This window comes from Cetorhinus maximus, chromosome 18 (genome assembly GCF_964194155.1).
Source record: "Cetorhinus maximus chromosome 18, sCetMax3.hap1.1, whole genome shotgun sequence".
Lineage (NCBI taxonomy): Eukaryota > Metazoa > Chordata > Chondrichthyes > Lamniformes > Cetorhinidae > Cetorhinus > Cetorhinus maximus.
Genome location: NC_135896.1, coordinates 6,829,416 through 6,851,994, shown reverse-complemented (window position 1 = coordinate 6,851,994; position 22,579 = coordinate 6,829,416). Strand labels below are relative to the sequence as shown.

General features: G+C 42.2%; 1 protein-coding gene across 1 annotated transcript in view; it reads right to left on the bottom strand.

Moving 5' to 3' along the window:
• ttc7b (tetratricopeptide repeat domain 7B) overlaps positions 1 to 22,579 on the bottom strand; it is a 253,419-nt gene that overhangs the window by 73,398 nt on the left and 157,442 nt on the right. Inside the window, exons 15-16 of the mRNA XM_078562037.1 lie at positions 21,940 to 22,080; positions 11,360 to 11,562 (exon numbers count right to left, since the gene is read on the bottom strand). Of these exons, the coding sequence (XP_078418163.1) occupies positions 11,360 to 11,562; positions 21,940 to 22,080 (344 nt within the window). The remainder of the gene's footprint in view (positions 1 to 11,359; positions 11,563 to 21,939; positions 22,081 to 22,579) is intronic.

Below are 22,579 nucleotides of genomic sequence, written 5' to 3'. Positions count from 1 at the left end.
GGAATAAGTTGAGCAAACCTTCTTTGAACTGCTTCTAATGCAATTATACCCTTTCTTAAGTAAGGAGACCAAAACTGTACACAGTACTGCAAATGAGGTCTAATTAAGGCCCTGTACAGCTGCAGCAACATTTCCCTACTTTTATACTCGATTCCCCTTGCAGTAAAGGCCAACATTCCATTTGCTTTCTAATCACCTGCTGCTTTTACATACCAACTTTTTGTGATTCATGTACCAGGACACCCAGGTCCCTCTGTATTGTAGAGTTCTGTAGTTTCTCTCCATTTAAATAATATACTGCTTTTCTATTCTTCCCGTCCAAGTGGACAAGTTTACGTTTTCCCACATTATGCTCCATCTGCCAAACTTTTGCCCACTCACTTTAAATCCCTTTGTAAACACTATCACCTCTTGACAACTTACTTTCCTACCTATCTTTGTACCATCAGCAAATTTAGCCCCTTTATCCAAGTTATTGATAGAGATTGTAGCAATGATCCTTGTGGCACTTCACTAGTTAACAGCTTGCCAACCCAAAAATGACCAATTTATCCCTACTTAATGCTTCCTGTTAGCTAACCAATCCTCTACCAATGCTAATATGTTACCCACTACACCATGAGCTCTCTTTCTTCTGTATCATGTACCAGATCTGAGAACATCTAGTGTTAGCTATGTAATCAATTAACTGACTAAGCATGATAAACTCTTCCAAGGGTGGCCTTTATAATTCCACTTTTTAAATAGAACAGCAACTACTATCTACAGTTTAAAACAGCGAGAGGAGAGCCAGGATTTTTACAGTTTAAAACAGCGAAAGGAGAGCCGATATTTTCACAGTTTAAAACAGCGAGAGGAAAGCCGGGAGTTTTACAGTTTAAAACAGCGAGAGGAGAGCCGATATTTTCACAGTTTAAAACAGCGAGAGGAGAGCCGGGAGTTTTACAGTTTAAAACAGCGAGAGGAGAGCCTGGATTTTTGCAGCTTAAAACAGCGAGAGGAGAGCCGGGTGTTTTACAGCTTAAAACAGTGAGAGGAGAGCCGGGATTTTTACAGTTTAAAACAGCGAGAGGAGAGCTGGGAGTTTTACAGTTTAAAACAGTGAGAGGAGCGCCGGGATTTTTACAGTTTAAAATAGCGAGAGGAGAGCTGGGCGTTTTACAGTTTAAAACAGTGAGAGGAGAGCCGGGATTTTTACAGTTTAAAACAGCGAGAGGAGAGCCGGGATTTTTACAGTTTAAAACAGCGAGAAGGGAGCCGGGATTTTTGCAGCTTAAAACAGTGAGAGGAGAGCTGGGATTTTCACAGTTTAAAACAGCGAGAAGGGAGCCGGGATTTTTGCAGCTTAAAACAGTGAGAGGAGAGCTGGGATTTTCGCAGTTTAAAACACCGAGAAGGGAGCGGGATTTTTGCAGCTTAAAACAGCGAGAGGAGAGCTGGGAGTTTTACAGTTTAAAACAGCAAGAGGAGAGCCGGGATTTTCAGTTTAAAACAGCGAGGGGGTTGCCGGGATTTTCACAGTTTAAAACAGCGAGAGGAGAGCCGGGAGCACACGGAGAGTGGACGTGCGTGAGAAAGGCAGCAGCGGCAGAGAGCCTCTTCAATCTGGGCCAAAGTGTGACGTCACAGAAAAACAGGTAGGTGATTGGTGGGTATCTCTTCCCTGTCTCTTTTGATTGGCCAAGTGGTTTAAATCAGGGGATGTTATTACAGCTGAAGAGTACAGTTAAGAAATTCACTTTAAAAATATTTAACATCCAAATTAATTAATTAAATAGAATAAAGATGGCTGGGCAGGCGATGTGTTGCAGCTGTAACACGTGGGAGCTGGTGCGATCCACAGTGACCATATCTGCAGCAAGTGTTGGCTGCTCGAGGAACTTCAGCTCAGAGTTGATGAACTGGAGTCTGAGCTGCGGACACTGCAACACATCAGGGAGGGGGAGAGCTACCTGGACACTGTGTTTCAGGAGGCAGTCACACCCCTAAGGTTAATTACATCAAATTTGGTCCATGGTCAGGGACAAGAGGGTGTGGCTGCGAGTGAGGGAGGTATGGGGATCCAGAATTTAGCTTTGGAGGAGCTTCAGCCAATGTCCTTGTCCAATAGGTACAAGGTTCTTGCTCCCGATGTGGACGAGGGCTCAGACTACATGGAGGATGAGCGAACTGACCAGAGCGCCATTCAAGTGAGGGGAGAAAAGAGGAATGTAGTAGTAATAGGGGATAGCATAGTTAGGGGAATACATTTTGTTCTCTGCAGCAACGGCAGAGAGCCCCGAAGGCTGGGTTGCCTACCTTGTGCCAAGGTTAAGGACATCTGTTCTGAGCTGGAGAGGAACTTGGAGCGGGAGGGGAAGGTTCCAGTTATCGTGGTCCATGTCGGTACCAACGACATAGGTAGGACTAGGAAAGAGGTTCTGCTGAGGGACTATGAGCAGCTCGGGGCTAAATTAAAAAAGCAGAACCACAAAGGTAATAATCTCTGGATTACCACCTGAACCATGTGTAAATTGGCCAGGGTAAATAAGATTAGAGAGGTAAATGCGTGTCTCAAAGGCTGGTGTGGGAAAAATGGGTTCCGATTCATGGGGCACTGGCACCAGTGCTGGGGAAGGAGAGAGCTGTTCTGTTGGGACGGGCTTCATTTGAACCATACTGGGGCTAGTGTCCTGGCGAATTGTATAACCAGGGTTGTAGATAGGACCTTAAACTAATTAGTGGAGCGGAGGGTTTAATTGAAGGGAAGTTTAGAAAATCAAAAATAATCGAGAGAGCAGAGGTGCAGGGTAGTGAAGAGGTGAATGATAATCAAAATGTGACAGGAAGGGGCAGAAAATATAAGCAGCAGAAATTGGAACCAGAATGAGTAATAATGGTAAAAAGTCAAAGCTTGGTGCTCTTTGTCTGAATGCACACAGCATTTGTAAGAAGATAGATGAGCTGACAGCATAAATAGAAATAAATGGATATGACTTGATAGCTATTACAGAGACGTGGTTGCAGGGTGACCAAGGCTGGGAACTCAATATTCAAGGGTATTCGACGTTCCGGAAAATAGGCTAAAAGGAAAAGGAGGTGGGGTAGCTTTGTTAATAAAGGAAGGTATCAGTGCGATGGTAAGTGGTGACACAGATGCAATAGATCGTGATGTGGAATCAGTTTGGGTGGAAATGAGGAATAGCAAAGGGAAGAAGTCATGAGTGGGAGTCGTCTATAGGCCCCTGAAGAGTTGCCTCACTGCAGGACAAAGTATAAATTGTGAAATAATGGAGGCGTGTAAGAAGAGTGCTACAATTGTCTGGGGTCAGATTGGCAGGGGTAACATGGAAGACGAGTTTGTAGAGTGCATCAGGGATTGTTTCTCAGAGCAATAAGTTGCAGAACCTTCCCGGGAACAGGCTATTTTAGATCTAGTAATGTGTAATGAGGTAGGACTAATAAGAAATCTCGTAGTTAAAGATCCTCTAGGGGGCTAGCGATCACAACATTTCAAATTTAGTTTGAGGGCGAGCAACTTGGATCTCAAACCAGTGTCTTCAACTTAAATAAGGGCAATTACAGATGTATGAACAAAGAGTTGTCTAAAGCAGGCTGGGAAAATAAACTAAGGGGAAGGTCAGTGGATGAGCAGTGGCAGGCATTTAAGTAGATATTTCATAAAGCTCAGCAAAAATTTATCCCAGTCAAAAAGGAGGATTTGATGAGAAGGATGAACCACCCTTGGTTAACAAAGGTGGTCAAGGAGAGTATCCAATCAAAAACTAATGGTAGAGCAGAGGATTGGGAATTTTTTTTTAGGAACATGCAGAAGATTGCTAAAAAACTAATAAAGAGGGAGAAAATTGATTATGAAAGTAAATTGGCAAGAAATAGAAAAACAAACAGCAGGGCTTCTATGGGTATATAAAAAGAGAGTAGCTAAAGTGAGTGTGGGACCCTTGGAGGATAAGTGAACAGGGAAACGGCAGATAATTTAAATCAATATTTTGCATCGGTCTTCATGGTGGAGAACACTATAAACATTCAAAAACATCAGATAAGCAAGGAGCTAATGGGAGGAAAGATCCTGTAACCGTCTCTGTCACGAGGGACAAAGTATTTGAGAAACTAATGGGACTAAAGGCAGACAAGTCACCAGGACCTGATGGCCTGCATCCAAGGGTTTTAAAGGAAGTGGCTGCAGAGATAGTGGAGGCATTGGTCGAAATATTCCAGAACTCACTTGATTCCGGGAGGGCCCCAGCAGATAGGAAAACCACTAATGTGACGCCCCTGTTCAAGAAGGGAGGGAGACAAAAAGCAGGAAACTATAGGCCAGTCAGGCTAACATTTGTCATTGGGAAAATGTTAGAGTCCATTACTAAGGAAGAAATAGCAGGACATTTAGAAAAGCTTAATGTAATCAAACAAAGTTAATGGGTCTTTTTCAGGTTGGAAAGACGTAACTAGTGGAGTCCACAAGGTTCAGTCCTAGGACCTCAATTATTTACCATCTATATTAATGACTTTGAGGAGGGGGCAGAGTGTAATGTATCCAAATTTGCTGATGATACAAAAATAGGTAAGAGGGCATGTTGTGATGAGGACATAAGGAATCTGCAAGGGGATATAGACAGGTGAGTGAGTGGGCAAAAGCTTGGCAGGTGGAGTTTAATGTAGGAAAGCATGAGGTCATGCACTTTGGTAGGAAAAATCAAAAGGCAGACTATTATTTAAATGGGAGAGACTCCAAAGAAGTGCAGCACAGAGGGCTGAAACACAAAAAGTTAGCATGCAGGTGCAGCAAGTAATGAAGGCGGCAAATGGAGTTTTGGTCTGTATTGCTAGGGGGTTGAAGTTAAAAAATAGGGAAGTCTTGTTACAACTGTACAGGGTGTTCGTGAAGCCGCACCTGGAGTACTGTGTACAGTTTTGATCCCTGTATTTAAGAAAGGATACACTGGCATTGTAGGCAGTTCAAAAGAGATTCACTAGGCCGATTCCTGGGATGAAGGGATTGACTTATCAAGAATGACTAAACAGGTTAGGCCTTTATTCATTAGAGTTTAGAAGAATGAGGGGTGATCTTATTGAAACGTATAAGATTCTGGGGGTGCTTGACAGGGTAGATGTTGAGAAGACGTTTCCGCTAGTGAGGGAATCTCGAACTAGGGGACATAGTTACAGAATAAGGGGACACTCATTTAAAACTGAGATGCAAAGGAATTTAAAACAAAAACAAAAATACCTGGAAAAACTCAGCAGGTCTGGCAGCATCTGCGGAGAGGAGCACAGTTAACGTTTCGAGTCCGAATGACCCTTCAACAGAACTAAGTAAAAATAGAAGAGAGATGAAATATAAGCTGGTTTAAGGGGGGTGGGACAAGTAGAGCTGGATAGAGGGCCAGTGATAGGTGGAGATAACCAAAAGATGTCACAGACAAAAGGACAAAGAGGTGTTGAAGGTGGTGATATTATCTAAAGGAATGTGCTAATTAAGGGTAGAAAGCAGGATGAGCAAGGTACAGATAGCCCTAGTGGGGGTGGGGTGCGGTGAAGGAATCGAAAAAGGCTAAAAGGTAGGGATAAAACAATGGATGGAAATACATTTAAAAATAATGGAAGTAGGTGGGAAAAGAAAAATCTATATAAATTATTGGAAAAAACAAAAAGGAGGGGGAAAATCGGAAAGGGGGTGGGGATGGAGGAGAGAGTTCATGATCTAAAATTGTTGAACTCAATATTCAGTCCGGAAGGCTGTAAAGTGCCTAGTCGGAAGATAAGGTGCTGTTCCTCCAGTTTGTGTTGAGCTTCACTGGAACAATGCAGCAAGCCAAGGACGGGTATGTGGGCATGAGAGCAGGGTGGAGTGTTGAAATGGCAAGCGACAGGGAGGTCTGGGTAATGCTTCGGACAGACCGAAGGTGTTCTGCAAAGCGGTCACCCAGTCTGCGTTTGGTCTCTCCAATGTAGAGGAAACCGCATTGGGAGCAACGAATGCAGTAGACTAAACTGAGGGAAGTGCAAGTGAAATGCTGCTTTACTTGAAAGGAGTGTTTGGGCCCTTGGACGGTGAGGAGAGGGGAAGTAAAGGGGCAGGTGTTGCATCTTCTGCGGTTGCATGGGAAGGTGCCGAGGGAAGGGGTTGAGGTGTAGGGGGTGATGGAGGAGTGGACCAGGGTGTCCCAGAGGGAACGATCCCTGCGGAATGCCGCCAGGGGGGGTGAAGGGAAGATGTGTTTGGTAGTGGCATCATGCTGGAGTTGACGGAAATGGCAGAGGATGATCCTTTGAATGCAAAGGCTGTTGGGGTGATAAGTGAGCACAAGGGGGACCCTATCATGTTTCTGGGAGGGAGAAGGTGGTGTGAGGGTGGATGCGTGGGAGATGGGCCGGACACGGTTGAGGGCCCTGTCAACCACCGTGGGTGGAAAACCTTGGTTAAGGAAGAAGGAGGACATGTCAGAGGAACTGTTTTTGAAAGTGGCATCATCAGGACAGATGCAATGGAGGTGAAGGAACTGAGAGAATGGGATGGAGTCCTTACAGGAAGCGGGGTGTGGGGAGCTGTAGTCGAGGTAGCTGTGGGAGTTGCTAGGCTTGTAATGGATATTGGTGGACAGTCTATCACCAGAAATTGAGACAGAGAGGTCAAGGAAGGGAAGGGAAGAGTCAGAGATGGACCATGTGAAAATGATGGAGGGGTGGAAATTGGAAGCAAAATTAATAAATTTTTCCAGGTCCAGACGAGAGCATGAAGCAGCACCGAAGTAATCATCGATGTGCCGGAGAAAGAGTTGTGGGAGGAGGCCGGAGTAGGACTGGAACAAGGAATGTTCCACATACCCTATAAAGAGACAGGCATAGCTGGGGCCCATGCGGTTAAAGGAATTTCTTCTCTCAGAGGGTAGTGGATGTCTGGAATTCTCTACCTCAGAGAGTTGTGGAGGCTAGATCACTTAAAGTATTTATAGAGGAAGTAGATAGATTTTTGAAATATCGAGAGTTGAGGGCTATGAGGAGCTGGCACGAAAGAGGAGTTGAAGCCTTGGGCAGATCAGCCACGATCTTGTTGAATGGCAGGGCAGGTTTGAGGGGCTGAATGGCCTACTCCTGCTCCTATTTCTTATGTTCTTATGTAAATATCAATTTAGTTAATACTATCAAGGGAGACACTGCAAATGAAATGATTGTGCCTTCAGGTTGAATGCACCTTCAAGCCAACAAAACAAAAAGAGTCTGAAGGAATCTGAAAAAGAGTCATATGGACTCGAAATGTTAATTCTGTTTCTCTCTCCATAGGTGCTGCCAGAACTGCTGAGTTTTCCCAGCATTTTCTGTTTTTGTTTCAGGTTTCCAGCATTCGCAGTATTTTGATTTTATATTGAAGAAACACTTATTTGAGAAGAAATTAGCTAAAGGTTCAGGTCCATTAAGAAATGAGCAACATTTATTCTTGGCAGTTTTTTTGAAAAGGCTCCTCTAAAATTTCCAAATGTTTCAAGGATTGGCCCATTTTCTTCCCCTTTAAAACAGCAACAGACCTGACAACTAATTAAACTCAAACCATTCAACTGATACTCTCAAAGTAGGACTGGACGGAAACTTGCAACATTTGTAGGGCTATAGGGAAAGAGTGCGGGGGAGTGGGGCTAATTGGATAGCTTTTTCAAAGAGCCAACAGAAGATGATGGACCAAATAGTCTCCTTCTGTACTCCAGGTTTCTACAAATATCAAAAGAGACGATTGTGTAAGCAGTAATTGCGCCTTTTGGGAGGGTGGAATTGATGGTTTGTGACAATGAAGGGCTCACATTTCTTTCTTTTGACAATAAGCCAACAGTTACTGTATCTGATTTGTCCTTTATTTGATCTAAAGGTGAGTGATTCCAGCAAGTCTGTGTTTATTGCCCATCCTTAGTTACCATAGTTAATTTGTTTTAAACAACTGAGTTGTTTTCCAGGCCATTTCAGCAGGCAACAGAGTCAAGTATATATTGCATTTAAGGGGAAACTCAATGAACACATGAAGGAGAAAGGAATAGAATGATATACTGATTGGGTGAGATGAAGTAGGGGAGAAGGCTTGTACACAACATTAACATTGGCATTGAGTATTTGGGCTGAATGACTTGTTCCTGCAGTGCAACTTCTGTGTAATATTGAGAGACTAGAGTCATAGGTCAGGTCACATCAATGCACTAGCTTGGTTTTCTTTTAACACAACAATTCTGTAGCTTCCATGGTCATTTTTCATTTTCTGAATCCAATTCCACATGCTATAGTTGGACTTGAACCGATAATTTCAGGGCTGCTAGCCCAGAACTGTAACCGCTGCACAACTGTACACATTTATGAGCGTCAGTCACTCCTTCGAGGTGACTTACCACTTCAGATTTTACAAACATCAGTAAAATATTACTGGAGAAGAATTATTGACAAAAATGAGAAACTATTAAAGAATACCACCTACAAAACATAAATAACCTCCCATTAGGCTCACTTCAGATGAGGAAATGCTGTTGCAAAATTCTCTTTCCACTCCTTCTCTCCACCCAGAACTTAGACAGTTCTGTCTAAGATAAATTATTCATGTTTTCTGCAGCTTTGCATGTCTTGGCTACTGAGCTAATTCAGTGGTAAAGCAAGTTAGAGCATCACTGAGCTGGGAACTGATTGACGTCCCATTGGAAACCGCTGATAATTTATGATTCAAGTGCATTTATGTCCAGTTTTCTTCCCCCCGCCCCCCTGAAAGGTTGACCCATGCTGGGTACAATTTCACGGACCTAGGTGGCCACTCCTCGTGTGCTGGCCAAGGTAATGGATGTCAGCATGCTACTCGGCTGAGGGGTACATAACTTTAAAATGAGAGCTAGGCTGTTCAGTCCTAATGCCAGGAAGCACTTCATACAGAAGGTAATGGAAATCTGTAACTCTCTCCCCCAGAAATGTTGGAGGTTAATTGAGAATTTCAAAACTGAGATTGATAGATTCTTGTTACGCAAGGGTATGAAGTCTTAGGGAATCAAGGCAGGTAGATGGAGGGCTGAATGGTCTCCTCCTCTCACTTTGATCCCATGTCACAGCCAAAGCTTGATCCTGTTCTCACTTGAAGGCATAGCATGTGTACTTTCCAATAGGAGTGACTGGCAAGCAATCAGGAAATGGATCCTAGACTTGACCCCAATTCAGCCCGTTTAACATCTATAGAGCAACCACCACTGACATCCCAAATCAGATCAGCTAACTCAGCCCAACTAAGCATTGAAGCTGGGGCTGTCCTGCGGCTCAGATGCCCAGTGTTCATTAGTTTGATGCCTGAGATGAGAGGGATGTCCTACGTGTGGAGATTTAGTAGAATGGGCCTACATAGTCCAGAGTTTCAAACAATGAGAGGCGATCTCATCGAAACATATAAGATTCTTAGCATGCTTGTCAGGGTAGAGAGGCTATTTCCCCTGGCCAGAGAGTCTAGAACATAGAACATAAGATCTAGGAGCAGGAGTAGGCAATTCAGCCCCCCAAGCCTGCCCCGCCATTCATTACGATCGTGGCTGATCTCATTTCGGCCTCAACTCTAATTTCCCACCCTCTCCCCATAACCTTTCAACCCGTTACTAATTAAAAATCTGTCTATCTCCTCCTTAAATTTATTCAGCGTCCCGGCATCCACTGCACTCTGAGGTAGTGAATTCCACAGATTCATGACCCTTTGATAGTGTCATGATTTGGGATCGACAATGTAGGACTGAGATGACGTAGAATTTCTTCAAGCAAAGGGTTGTGAATCTTTGGAATTCTCTACCTCAGAGAGCTGTAAACGTTTAATCACTGAATATATTCAAGACTGAAATTGACAGGGTTTTTGGACATTAAGGGATATGGGGACAGGTGGGAAACTGAATTTAAGGCAGAAGATCAGCCATGGTCTTACTGAACAGTGGAACAGACTAGAGGGGCTGTATGGCCTGCTCTTGCTCCTATCTTTTTAAAAATCCGTTCACGGGGTTTAGGTGTTGGATTTACTATCCACCTCGAATTGCCCTTGAGGTGGTGGTGGTGGTGAGTTACCTTCCAGAACTGTTGCAGTCCATGTGGTTCAAGTACATCCACAGTCCTTTTAAGGAGGGAGTTCCAGGTTTTTGACCCCATAACAGTAAAGGAACAGTGATATATTTCAAAGTCAGGATGATGCATGGCATGGAGGGTGAGTTTCCATACACGTTACCCATATCCTTCTAGGTGGTACATGTTGCGAGTTTGGAAGATGCTATCAAAGTAGCTTCGGTGGTTTGCTACAGTACTCCTATTTCTTATGGTCTTATTGGACGGGACATTCACTCACTAAATCAAAACCAGTGACCAGTAGGTTATTTAGCCAAACGTTATTCCATCAATACCATGGCAGATTAGATAGGGAACAGGGAATCCAGATGACATGATCCTGGAATGCAAACTACGCCAGTTCAAGCTGCACCCAGAAAATAAATTCTTCACACAAAGGGCTGTAAGAACATGGAATGTACAGTTCCAGATCAGAGATTCAAAGGGAAAGATTTCTTAACCAAATGTTTTTGCATTATCCAAAACAAGTCTCTGTAACTCAAGGATACCTGGTGTTTAACTCATGAATCTCACAATTGTTCTCTTTATAAAAATAATTTTGCAATAGTGCCCAAGACAATGAAGAGACTATCAAACAATGACGATTATCAGATATCACACAGCCTTTTATAATTAAATCAGTGACTCTGACTTATCCTTGAATCCTCATGGTTGGATACAATTGAATGGCTTGCTAGGTGACTTCAGAAGACAGTTAATAGTCAACTATGTTGATGTGGGACTAGAGTCACATACAGGCCAGGCCAAGCAAGGACAGCTGGTTTCCTTCCCTAAAAGACATTCGTAAACTAGTTTTTCTTTTACAGCAATCCGATAGGTTTGTAGTCACTTTTGTTGATACAAGTTTTTATTTCCAGATTTTAAAACAGAATTCAAATTCCCAGGGCGGGGATAATTGTATCAGGCATGCAGGTGCAATTTAGTCTCCTTTTTAAAATATATACGCTATCCTTATGTTATATTTCCATTATAAATTGTGCGCAGGTTTATATTGGTGATTGCAAATTTATAATGGTGATTGCCTATGTACATGTCACAATGTAATTACATCTTCCCACCATTGGTGGTGCTGCAGACATAATGATGTTTCCATTATAAAAGCGCACATAATAATGATGGACATATCAACAGGGATGCTGGTGATGCTGCTAATGAAGCAAATAATTATGGATGGAAATAACATTACAGCACTTAAACCATCAATACAAAAACATCATTTTAGAAACACAGCCACAAAGAATTCACTTACCAGTCTTTGCATTGTCCTGACGTGAGTGGGACTGATAGACAGAGCCTCTTCATACCAGCGCTTGGCTTCATCAATATTCCCTCGGAGCTCTGCAACTTGGCCACGCATGAACAACACATTGTGTGATGTGGGGAAAAGGTTAGCTGCCTCCTGGATGCATGCTGTGGCCTCAGTAGGTTTTCCCATTCCAATGTATACTTCAGCTGGAAGATAAATTAAAATGAAGCTTAATAACACTGCACATTCTCAACTTTCTCCACTGATGGGCCTGAACTAATGAGGAATACAGCTCCAAAGCAACAGGCTCACACCCCACCCCACCCCTTCCCCGCCATTTTTCATGTGCAAGTCTAGCAAGTATGAGTGAGAAGAATGAGAGGTGATCTCATTAAAACATAGAATCTTCTGAAGGGGCTTGACAGGGTAGATACTAACAGGTTGTTTCCCCTGGCTGGAGAATCTGTAACACGGGAGCACATTCTCAGGATCAGGGTCACTCTTTTATGACTGAGGTGAGGATTGACAAATCAGTCTGGCTCATCTTCATGCAGCTGATTATTAAGGAGGGGTCAATATCAACCAAATAATACTTTATACACTTCAGTGGGGTTGCCTCTTAATCTTCCATCTTAAACCTTCCTCATTACTCATCCCCTCATTCCTCATTACTCTTTTCTGCAGTTTTTCCAGTGCTGCTTTTAAAGTATGGTGACCACTGCATATAGTACTCTGACTGAAGTTTGAATACTGCATTAATAGGAGATTTTGGCACAATCCTGGGGTAGCTAATACGCCAATGCTCTAGTTTTGCAACCTAATATGCTATCTGCTTTTTTTTTTAAACGTTCAAAATATTTATCAACTTCACTTCAAGTAAATCAACCATGGTTTCATTGGAACAATTTAGAGTGTAAGGGGTTAAAATCTGTGGCTAACTAGCTGACCTTCACTCAACAGATTATTGAAGTAGAGTCAACATTTTCTATCAACAAATTAAACAGCACTATGTTTGGTAGGTAATGTAATCCAGCAATTCTGCTAACATTACAACCTGCGCATTGTGTTTATCTTAAAGGGTGAGAGTGCTGTTATTTCAGGAGTGAATTTCAGCAGCTTTGTTCTGAAGGAGTTCATTTTCACTTCTCATCATTCTGACGTTACATACAATTTTTTGTTTGGCAATGTGAATGATTGCACCATGATGAACGAGACAACTTACATTTATAAAGAACCTTTAATGTTACAAAATATCCTAAAGCTTTTTACAGGTAAAGAAAGAACTTGTATTTTTATAGTGCCTTTCATGACCTGAGGACATCAAAAAGCACCTTAATGAATTTTGAGGTTCTGTAACATAGAAAACGAGGCAGCCAAGTCCCACAAACAGCAATGAAGAAAGCAGCAGATGCTGAGCAGGAAATGGACAGGTCAGGGAGTTTATCAAAGGTTTAGGATTTAAGGAATGAAGGGAGCAAGCAAGGCAAGGCAGTTCAGGTAGAGCTTCAGGGTGTAGAGGCATGATGGTTGAAGCTCAGCCATTAATAATACAGAAGGGTCCAAGAAGTCAAAAGTAGAACCAACTGAAAGAGCTGAGTGTATGAGTTAGAGTGCAGAGCTAGTCAAGACTGCACAGATAGAGTGGAGAGAGGTTAAAACAAGAATTTTGAAATTGACAGGCCGGAAGCAACCTACAGAATGAGAGCAGCTTTGAGTTGCAGGGGCACAGAAATAAACTGCAAGCTGGAGAGGCGATAAGTGGGAGGGTTGGTGAGTGGGAGGGACAGGAGCGCGAGGGTCAGTGGTGAATGGGGGGGCGTTGGGGAGCATGAAAGGCTGCTCCAAATTGGCACTGTTCAGGTTGTATGACCCTACGTCACTTCCGGAGCGAAACGACATTAATGAGAATCATAACGCTAAACATGAATACTGGCCCCATTAAAAACACATAGCTAAATTAAAACAATTTAAAACAAGCAACTTGAAGTGAGGACTGACTGAATTACTGCAATTCCTACTAGGCACAGGCAAACTTGTTCATTTCACTCAGTGAGGCTAAAAGGGTTTTGGGAAATGGGGAAATGTAGGGTAAGCGAGGCTCCTCTGAGGTTAGAGGTAAGGTACATGGTGGAGAGAACTTTAAGCTGCAGCTACCCTCTGTTATAGCTCAATCTTTAGCACTGACGCTCAGTGGCAAAATGGGAAAGGGTTTCCCAAATCTCTGTGCCACAATGCTTTACTTTTGAGTAGCACAGAATAAAAGGTCAAGAACAATGCCAGTAAATTTACAGAAATAATGCTGCTCTTGCAAAGATCCCTACCATGGTCAATCATAAATGCACCACCCAGTTTAGTACAAAACCACAGACACCAAGAAGGCCTCAAGCATGGTTCTCCGCACTGTACTGAGTTAGGTGATCCCAGCTAGGTGGTCATAGAGTTACGATAATTGGCTGCAGTGGGCCCGGGTTAAAGAATGATTTAGATTCAGAAAGATTGGGGCTCCTGCTCCTGATCAATACATGGAGACTCCAGTTGAAAACTGGACATGCATGTGGATTTTAGCTGTCATGCCCATGACAGGAATCGTTTAGAATCACACACGTAGAATAGAATGAAGGAGTAGAGGGCTGCCACTAGCTATGGAATCATGCCCACATGCAACACTGCAGAGCCAAGCACTGGAATCGTAGCTCATCTTGCAAAACTGTAGGCCCCATCTGTGGGATCACAGTCCACCCTGTAAAGCCATAGACCCCCAGATGAGGGACTATAGTCCAGTCTGCATAACTGCAGCCTCAAGCAGTGGAATCACAGCACACCCGGTAAAATCACAGGCTTCACCTGTGCAATTATTGCCCACCCTGTAAAAGATCAGTTCTTAGCTGTGAAATTATAGCCCACACTGCAAAAAATCAGCCTCCAGCAGTGGTATCATAGCCCAGCCTGAAAGACATTACACCAGGACATTATACCAGGAAAGAACAAAAAAAGGAAACTCTTTTCATCTATGTTATTTTGTACTGCACATCAGTGAATTGGAAATGTTGATGCAGTTTGATGTTCTGTGAATTGACATTCTAGTCACTCGGAACATCTTCCAGCCAGGCTCATGATTAAATACTTTCCAGTCGCATTACTCTGCTTTTTCTGTTCCATTTAAATCAGCTTCATTTTGATTCACGTGTGTTTTCTGGGCAGATTAGATTTAATGATGACAACTTCAGGCACAAATAAAATCACCATCCCTGAAAGATACACTGTCTTAGAAAGGCTCTTTTTAAGGTTGAATTTTTTTTTCTTTGGTTTTGGCTGATGGGAACAGGTGTCATGCCTTTGGGTTCTATTCAAGGAGCATTAGGACTAATGACTCTGAGTGAGAAGGCTGAGGGTTCAAGTCCCACTCCAGAGATTTGAGCACAAAAATCTAGGCTGACATTCCCTATGCAGATCTGAAGGAATGCTGCACTGTCAGAGGCGCCACCTTTCAGATTAGACATTAAACCGAGCCCTCCATATACCTTCTCCAGGTGGACGCAAAAGATCCCATGGTACTACTTTAAAGAAGTTTAGTGGCGTTCTTCCCAATGTCCTGGTCAATATTTATCGCTCAGTCAACATCACTCAAACAGATTATTGGGTCATTTTGTCACGAAACTATCATATTTTTCATAATATTATTGTGGAGTATTGTAAAGTAGGCTTATGTTTGTGTGTGTGTGGATGGTTCTGTCTGTGTGTGGCTGATTTAATTTAAATTAGAGACAATTAGGCTGGAAAGTTTAACTTATCAAAAGAGTTAGATGTAAAAAGGGTATTTGAAATGCTAATGAGTGAACTAGGGTAAAGTCAGTAAATAGGGTGTGAATGAAATTTGCATTTTTAGATAAGGGGAAGAGTTGTTCGATTTTCAAAGAAACATGATAAGGTTTTCCGACTGGCAAGATAAACAGGGCAAGATTTTTAAGTAGGTTTTTTCTAAAAGTGCTGACCATAAGGACAACCTAAAAGGTTTTTTATATTATGGGAAAAGTAAATCCCAAAGACATTGGGGAACACTAGGATTTACAAATCAAAGAAGGAGATACATACTTAAAGAAGGATGGAAGGCTATGTGTGGGTGGCCGTGTAAGATCTAAAAGGTACAGTGTGAAACAGACTTGGGGAGAAAGCCTCTAGGCAGAAGTCTGCTGTTCCAGTGACCAAACTTGTGTTAAAAGCCATTGAAATTCCACTGTTGAGTGGGTGATTGTGGTAACCTTGCCGGATTGCCTATATAACTTTAAAATCTATTTTGGGCTGTTGCCTTAAAGAGGGTGTGTAGTTAGGAGTCAGGTTAATTAGGAATTTGGGATTTGTTATAACATTAAGTAACAGTGTAACGGTAATCTTATGCATGTGGTTTACTTCTTTTCTTCTGTTAATAAATGTTTTAATTTAATTTTTAAAATCTCTAAATGCATTAGTGGACTCATTACTTCTAAATTCAGTCCACAAACCTTGTAATAAATACAAATTGCAAAACCATTGTCATAGCATGGCCAAGTTTCCCTTGTGGATTTGGTCAGCCTGGCAAATACCACCTGCCGTATCATAGCAATTTATCTTTATGGGACCTTGCTGCGTGCAAATTGGCTGCGCTTCCTACATCACAACAATGACTACACTTTAAAAGAGGACTTCATTGGTTGTGAAGTGTTTTGGGGTAGTCTGAGCTTGTGAATAGCAGTGTATAAATACAAGTCTTTCTTTCTTTGCCAGCAGATATACTGGCCTGTGTGCTTCTAGGGTAGGCAAAAAGAATCTATCACTCAATACTTGTGATTCACCTAACTTTCAATCTATGATAGGAACCGATGTGGGAAGCAGTGGAATTCGAGAATAGCTCTAACAGTTTTAAGTGTTGAATAAGTCTATATTAGTGTGAGTTTCCCTGATGAAGGCGGCCCCACATTACGATGCTAAGATGGTGGGTCTCCCATTGCAGCAGAGCTAGGGATGCGCTGCTGTATTAGGGAGGGGAATAAAAATCACTATGCACAGTAACATGGAGTTAGCTCAGCAAACTTATCAGTCATCCTCAATGCCATTAAAGAAACAATAAGCAGCAGAAATAAAAACATGAAAATGTTGGAAATATTCAGCAGGTCAGGTGGTGCCTGTGGAGAGAAAAATGGAGTTCACATTTCAGGTTGATAACCTTCCAAGTTCTGATAAAATGTCATCCATTTTGTGTTCTTTTCAGAGTTCCATCTGCATTATTTTGATTTTGTAAAGGAGATGAACTACTCTGATAGAGAACGGAGAACATAACGTATTACTAAAATATCAGTGTGTGAAGTGCTTTTCTAGCAAAATGTACATCTGAATATATTGCTTTCAAATGTGTTGGCTATCCTCAGTGTTTGGGCTGAGTTAGTTTATCTCTCTGAGGGGGGAGAGGTGTTGATAGAGGCACCATATTGGAAATCAGGGCTCACTATATTAACTCCTACTCTAACTTGTTGTTTCCATGGGTCTCAAAGATGTGGAACTCATTACTTCTCTCAGTCTTGTCTTCATCCTACAATCCATTTTAAGCCAAGTTTGGCATTATGTAATTGCAAACTATTAGTGGAATCAACAGGGCCAGAAAAGTCCACTATGGTCCACCTGTCTAGGAAGTACCATATCCCATGACAGCCATCATACCCATCTATCAAATCTATCACCAGATATTTGAATTTGATGGTATTTTGGCAGTTCTTTCCATACAATCATTATCCAAGTAAAACTGTTAAACCTAAACTGCCTGTTCACCCTCCACCTTGAGGTTCATGTGCGTTCATGATCTGGTTTCTATCCTGAACCAACAGCAAAACTACCATGGCCAAAGCTACTAATAACATCTTGGATACTTCCCCTCAATTTCTGTTCCCTTAGATACAAAAGACCAGCCCATCCTCTCCCACTGCCTCTCCTCCATGCTCTTTGATGGTTCCATCCAGTTGAATGCAGTCCTTATATCTTCTATTGTGCCCCAGGCTCTATTCATCTTTTCCTTTGATCTATTAACTGTAAGTTGTCCTTGTGAACATCCCCGATTTTAATTGCTCCACCACTGGTGGCTGTACAGTCATCTACTTATGCCCTAAGCTCTGGAATTCCCTCCTTAAACTTCTCTGCATCTCTATCTCTCTCCCCTCCTTTAAGATGTTGCTTAATGCTGTTTGATAAGGCATCTGGCCTAATATCCCCTTACGTGGCTGAGTGTCAAATTTTGTTCAATTATGATCCTCAGAAGCACCTTGGGATGTTTTAATAAAGGTGCTATTATAAATACACCATGTTGTTGCTGTCCCTTGGCAACACCATCAGCAAACACTTTCCATTTATATGCTGATGCTCAGCTTACACTTCTACTCTTCATTCCACGGCTGTCATAGCATTACCTGCCTGATTTCAAGTCCTGTATGAGCTATAATAAACTTCAGCTCAAAACTTGCATGACTGAAGCCATCCTGTTTGGCTGATACTAAAGCACTCTCTAAGGCTGCTCAATCAGCCTGAATATAATGTAATTGGGTGGGGTAGGAGATGGGATTGGATGGAGTAGAAATTCTGGCAAGCACAAGAGGTCAGAATTGGAGGAGCGCTGAGATCTCGGCAGGCTGTAGGAGATTACACATAGGGAGGGGGCGAGGCCACCAAGGGATCTGGAAACACATGTTGGGCTTATTTCCCAGTAAAATACTTCACTTCTAGATTTATTCTGTATTTCAAGTGCAGAATTATGACTCACTGAAATAAGCATGCACAATGGGGCTGAAGAAAGTATTTTTGGTTAATATTTAAATGTTTGTTAATGAATACGTCATCTTAATACAGTCACACATACAGGAAAATAAAATCTCGGTGAGCTGAGAGCTGCCAGAGTTTCACAGAGATCATCTGCATGAACACGGATCAGAAGGTGTTCACTTCCTCCGTATGTTCAAGCTGATTATTTAACTTTCTCACTGCTGCATGTCTTTTGGCAACACAATTATTCCATTCAATAATTTATTTAGTCCTGTCTCTTGAAGATTTCCCCCTTGCACCTTCCCAGGGTAAGGAAGTGAGCTGGAGATGAGCTGTCCACTGCTACAACCATTCTGAAAAGTCTAACAGCCCTGGGTGACTAACCCTACTACTGGAAATGGCTTTCGCTCTACAGCGGGCGTTGAGATCGGAAACTCACAGTACACCAGGCTATTCTGACTTTTGTGGAGTTGAACAGTGTGCAGGTCTCCCCCTTGTTACTGAAATAAAAATCTTCAAATGACCACAATCTTTTGGAAGAATAAAAGGGGAGACAGTGGCGTAGTGGTTATGTCATTGGACTAGTAAACCAGAGACCCAGGCTAATGTTCTGGGGACATGGGTTCAAATCCCACCATGACAGCTGGTGGAATTTGAATTCAGTTAATAAATCTGACTAGTTTCAGTAATGGTGACCATGAAACTATCACTGATTGTTGTAAAAACCCATGTGGTTGACTTATGTCTTTTGGGGAAGGAAATCTGCCATCCTTACCTGGTCTGGCTTACATGTGACTGCAGACCCACAGCAATTTAGGTCAGTTCAAGGGCAATTTGGGATGGTCTTGCCAACGACACCCACATCCCATGAAAAAATATAGAAAAAACATTCCAGATATCCACTAATTTGTTTGTAAAGAAGTGCTTCACTCCTAAATGATTTAGCTCTAATTTTAAGATTGTGCCCTCTTGTTCTGAATTTCCTCACAAAAGCTTCTTCATAGCTGCTTTGTGTCTACCCTATTGATCTCTTTTATCATTTTAAATCTTACTTTCAATGAAGTGTGGTGCTGAAAACACTCAGTTAAATATTAGATTCTGCCCTTCTAAACAAGTGTGTTTGAGCTATACAACTCTGGGGTAAAATACTGTTTGTTGTAGATTTGGGATTATTTTGAAGTGATAAATTAAGGGTATCACACAGGAAGTGTACTCTACAACATTAAGGAACAAATACTGGTTTATAACATACCAAAATGCAGCCAAAGCTAAAGCAGTCAATAAATTACTTTTGAGGTGTAGTCACTGTCGTTTTGTAGGCAAATGTAGCAGCCAATTTGCACTCAGCACAGTCTCACAAACAACAATGAAACAAATATCTACAAGAACGAAACACTGCAGATGCTGGAAATCTGAAACAAAAACAGCAAATGCTAGAGACAATCAACAGATCTGCAGAGTGAGAAACAGAGTTAACATTTCAGATCGGTAGCCTTTCGTGAGAACTGGAAATGCCAAGCATGATAAATCTGTTTTGGTGTTGTTGGCTGAGAGATAAACGTTAGTCAGGAGAGTGTATGTGGAATTTTTCCATCCCCTATGAGCAAACAGATAGAGCCTCCGTCTAATATCTCATTTGAAAGACAGCACCACCTCTGACAATGCAGCATTTCCTCAGTACCAGCCAAGCCACCTTGGGCAGTAAAGTCAACTGACTCTGAAATTCTCCTTTCTGCTGACAGTTTTCAGAACAGGCAATCAAACTCGGCATCACAAGCTGTATGCCAACATTTTGTCTATTTATTTGTTACCAATTATGCAACTCCAACTTAAGAATCCGAAGAACAAACACTGATTTTTGGAACAAAAAGAAATAATTTCTGTCACATTTTTAGATCAACAAATCTGGAACGCTGAAACCTGTAATTATCAAAATATAAATCCACCAACCATTCTCTAGTGCTCCCTCCTGCAGAAGCTGCCTTTTATTTAGTCTGTTTTATATTTATTTCTTTGGTTTGAACTGATGCTCCATTTAATGCCAATAGCTAAAACAGACCAGCACAACATATTCTCCAGCACACCATGTAACCCTCTTCTCCTTATCAAACACACTATATGGAAATAAATACACAATCATGGAATTGAATTCTCTCCAATACCTTTCAAAGTGTGCTGCTTTCCAGATGTCCACCTATACTGCACTCATTTGGATCCTTTCAATTTGGTTTTGCACAGCACCAAACAGCCCTAAATAAAGTCAGAAATGACATTCTCTGTGACTGTGGCACATTATCCCCGCCTTGTCCTCTCTGTGGCTTCAATTAAACTACACCCCTCTGCTTTCCAGCTGGGTGGGACTGTCCTCACTTGATTCCACTCTTACCTATCCAGTCATATCTACAACATCTGAAGAAGTGGCTTCTCTTCCCAACCCTCCAGTCACCTTGGGAACCCCTTTGCCCAAGGATCTATCCTTGGACCCCCCACCACCTCTGCATCTACCTGATGCCTCCGGCAACATTATTCACAGCTTCAACCTATATGCTGATGGCACCCAGCCCCATCATTCTGGACACTTCCCCTTCCCTCTGTGCTATGCAACATCCAGTCTTCAATGAGTTGCAATTTATTTCAGATAAACACTGGGGAAGCCAAAGCTATTGTATTCAATTCCTGCCACAAATGCCACTTGGCACCAATTCCGTTACTCTTCTGGTTCCATCACAGGCTGAACCAGAATGCAATCTCAAGTGTCTTATATGAACCTCAGCTGAACTTCTCACTCCACACAAAAACTGCCTAACTCTACTTCTGTAACGCAGCCCACATCCATCCCTGCCTCACCCCATCAGCTACTAAATCCTCATTCATGTTTCTGTGGCCTTCAGACACCTATGCTTGCCTGACTGGCCTTCCAACCTTGAAGTTCGTTAACTTCAAATTGTCCAAAGCTTTCGGCCTCCTATTTTTCCCATTTTTAACTTCCTTCAGTAAACTTCTCTGCCCCTCCACCTCTCTCTTCTTTAGCACTCTCCTTAAAATCTACCTCTTTGACTAAAGCTTTTGGTCTGCCCACCTAATCTTTTGTTTGGGTCGGTGTCTGTTTTTCAATGCCTTGTGAAGCAACTTGTGAGGTTTTTCACTAGAACACAAGAAATAGGAGCAGGAGCAGACAATATGGCCCATCGAACCTGCTCCATCATTCAATACGATCATGGCTGATCTTGGGCTTCAACTCCATTCCCCCCACCAACCCTCAATCCCAATATTCCTTGATTCCCGAGGCACCAAAAATCTGATCTATCCCAGCCTTAAACGTATTCAATGATGGAGCATCCTAACCCTCTGGGGTAGAGAATTCTAAAGATTCACAACCCTTCGAGTGAAGTAATTTCTCATCTCAGTCCTAAATGATTGGCCCCTTATCCTGAAACTATGCTCCAGTGTTTTAGATTCCCTTACTAGTGCAAATAATATAAATGCAAGTTTAGGTTATTGTCCAATGTGTGATCTAAAGCTTGTCAATGTCAAACCTCATACTATCGAATTTACCATGAGACACACCAGCAATGCTGGAGAATTTTGCTGAAAATGCTCACATATTTTAAAAGCCATGTGTGTGTTGGGAATTAAAACAGAAAATGCTGGAAAACTCAGCAGATTTCCAGCATCTGCAGTATTTTGCTTTTACCCCTGTGCTGGGAGTGTTACTTTGCATCTTTTTAACCTCACTTGCACTCCACAGCTGATTACAAAATGGAAGTAAAAAAAGGAGTGGTGCAGAATCACCATATGTTAACCTGCATGCAACCAGATCTGGGCCAGGGTCATCCAGGGGTGCATCGGCCCCTGCTTCGGCATACTGCTCTGCAAGGATGAGGCCACCTCTGACAGTGCCTGCTCCACTCTCGAGGCTGCGATTGATGTGGCGTGCACTGAACCTGCAGGGATGCAAGAAAGACGGACATCATGAACAGCGAATATCAGGCCAAAGTTTCATAAGGACTCATAACAGATGCACTAACGAGACGGAACAGTACTTCACATCATCAGACTCAACAACCACTCACTGAAGCAGCCTGCCAATCTAAGCTATCCTTTGTGATGTATCGGGGGTTAAGGTGCATGAAAATCTGCCTCTTTGGATCAAGCTTTCAGTCACCTGTCCTAATATTTCGTTATCTGGCTCATTGATAAATTCTGTCTGATAACGCTTCTGTGAAGAGCTTTGGGATGTTTCACCATGTTAAAGGTGTTATACAAATGCAGATTGTTGTTGGTTAATTAGGATTTTTTTTCCAGTTTTGTATTTCAGCTGCAGTTGCACTGAGCAAGAAACTAAAAGGTTTTAGAACTGTATTTTTATTAGCTGTCTGGAGAATTCTAATTAAATTATATTAATAGGATGTATAACAACAAATAAATTATGAATGGAAATAA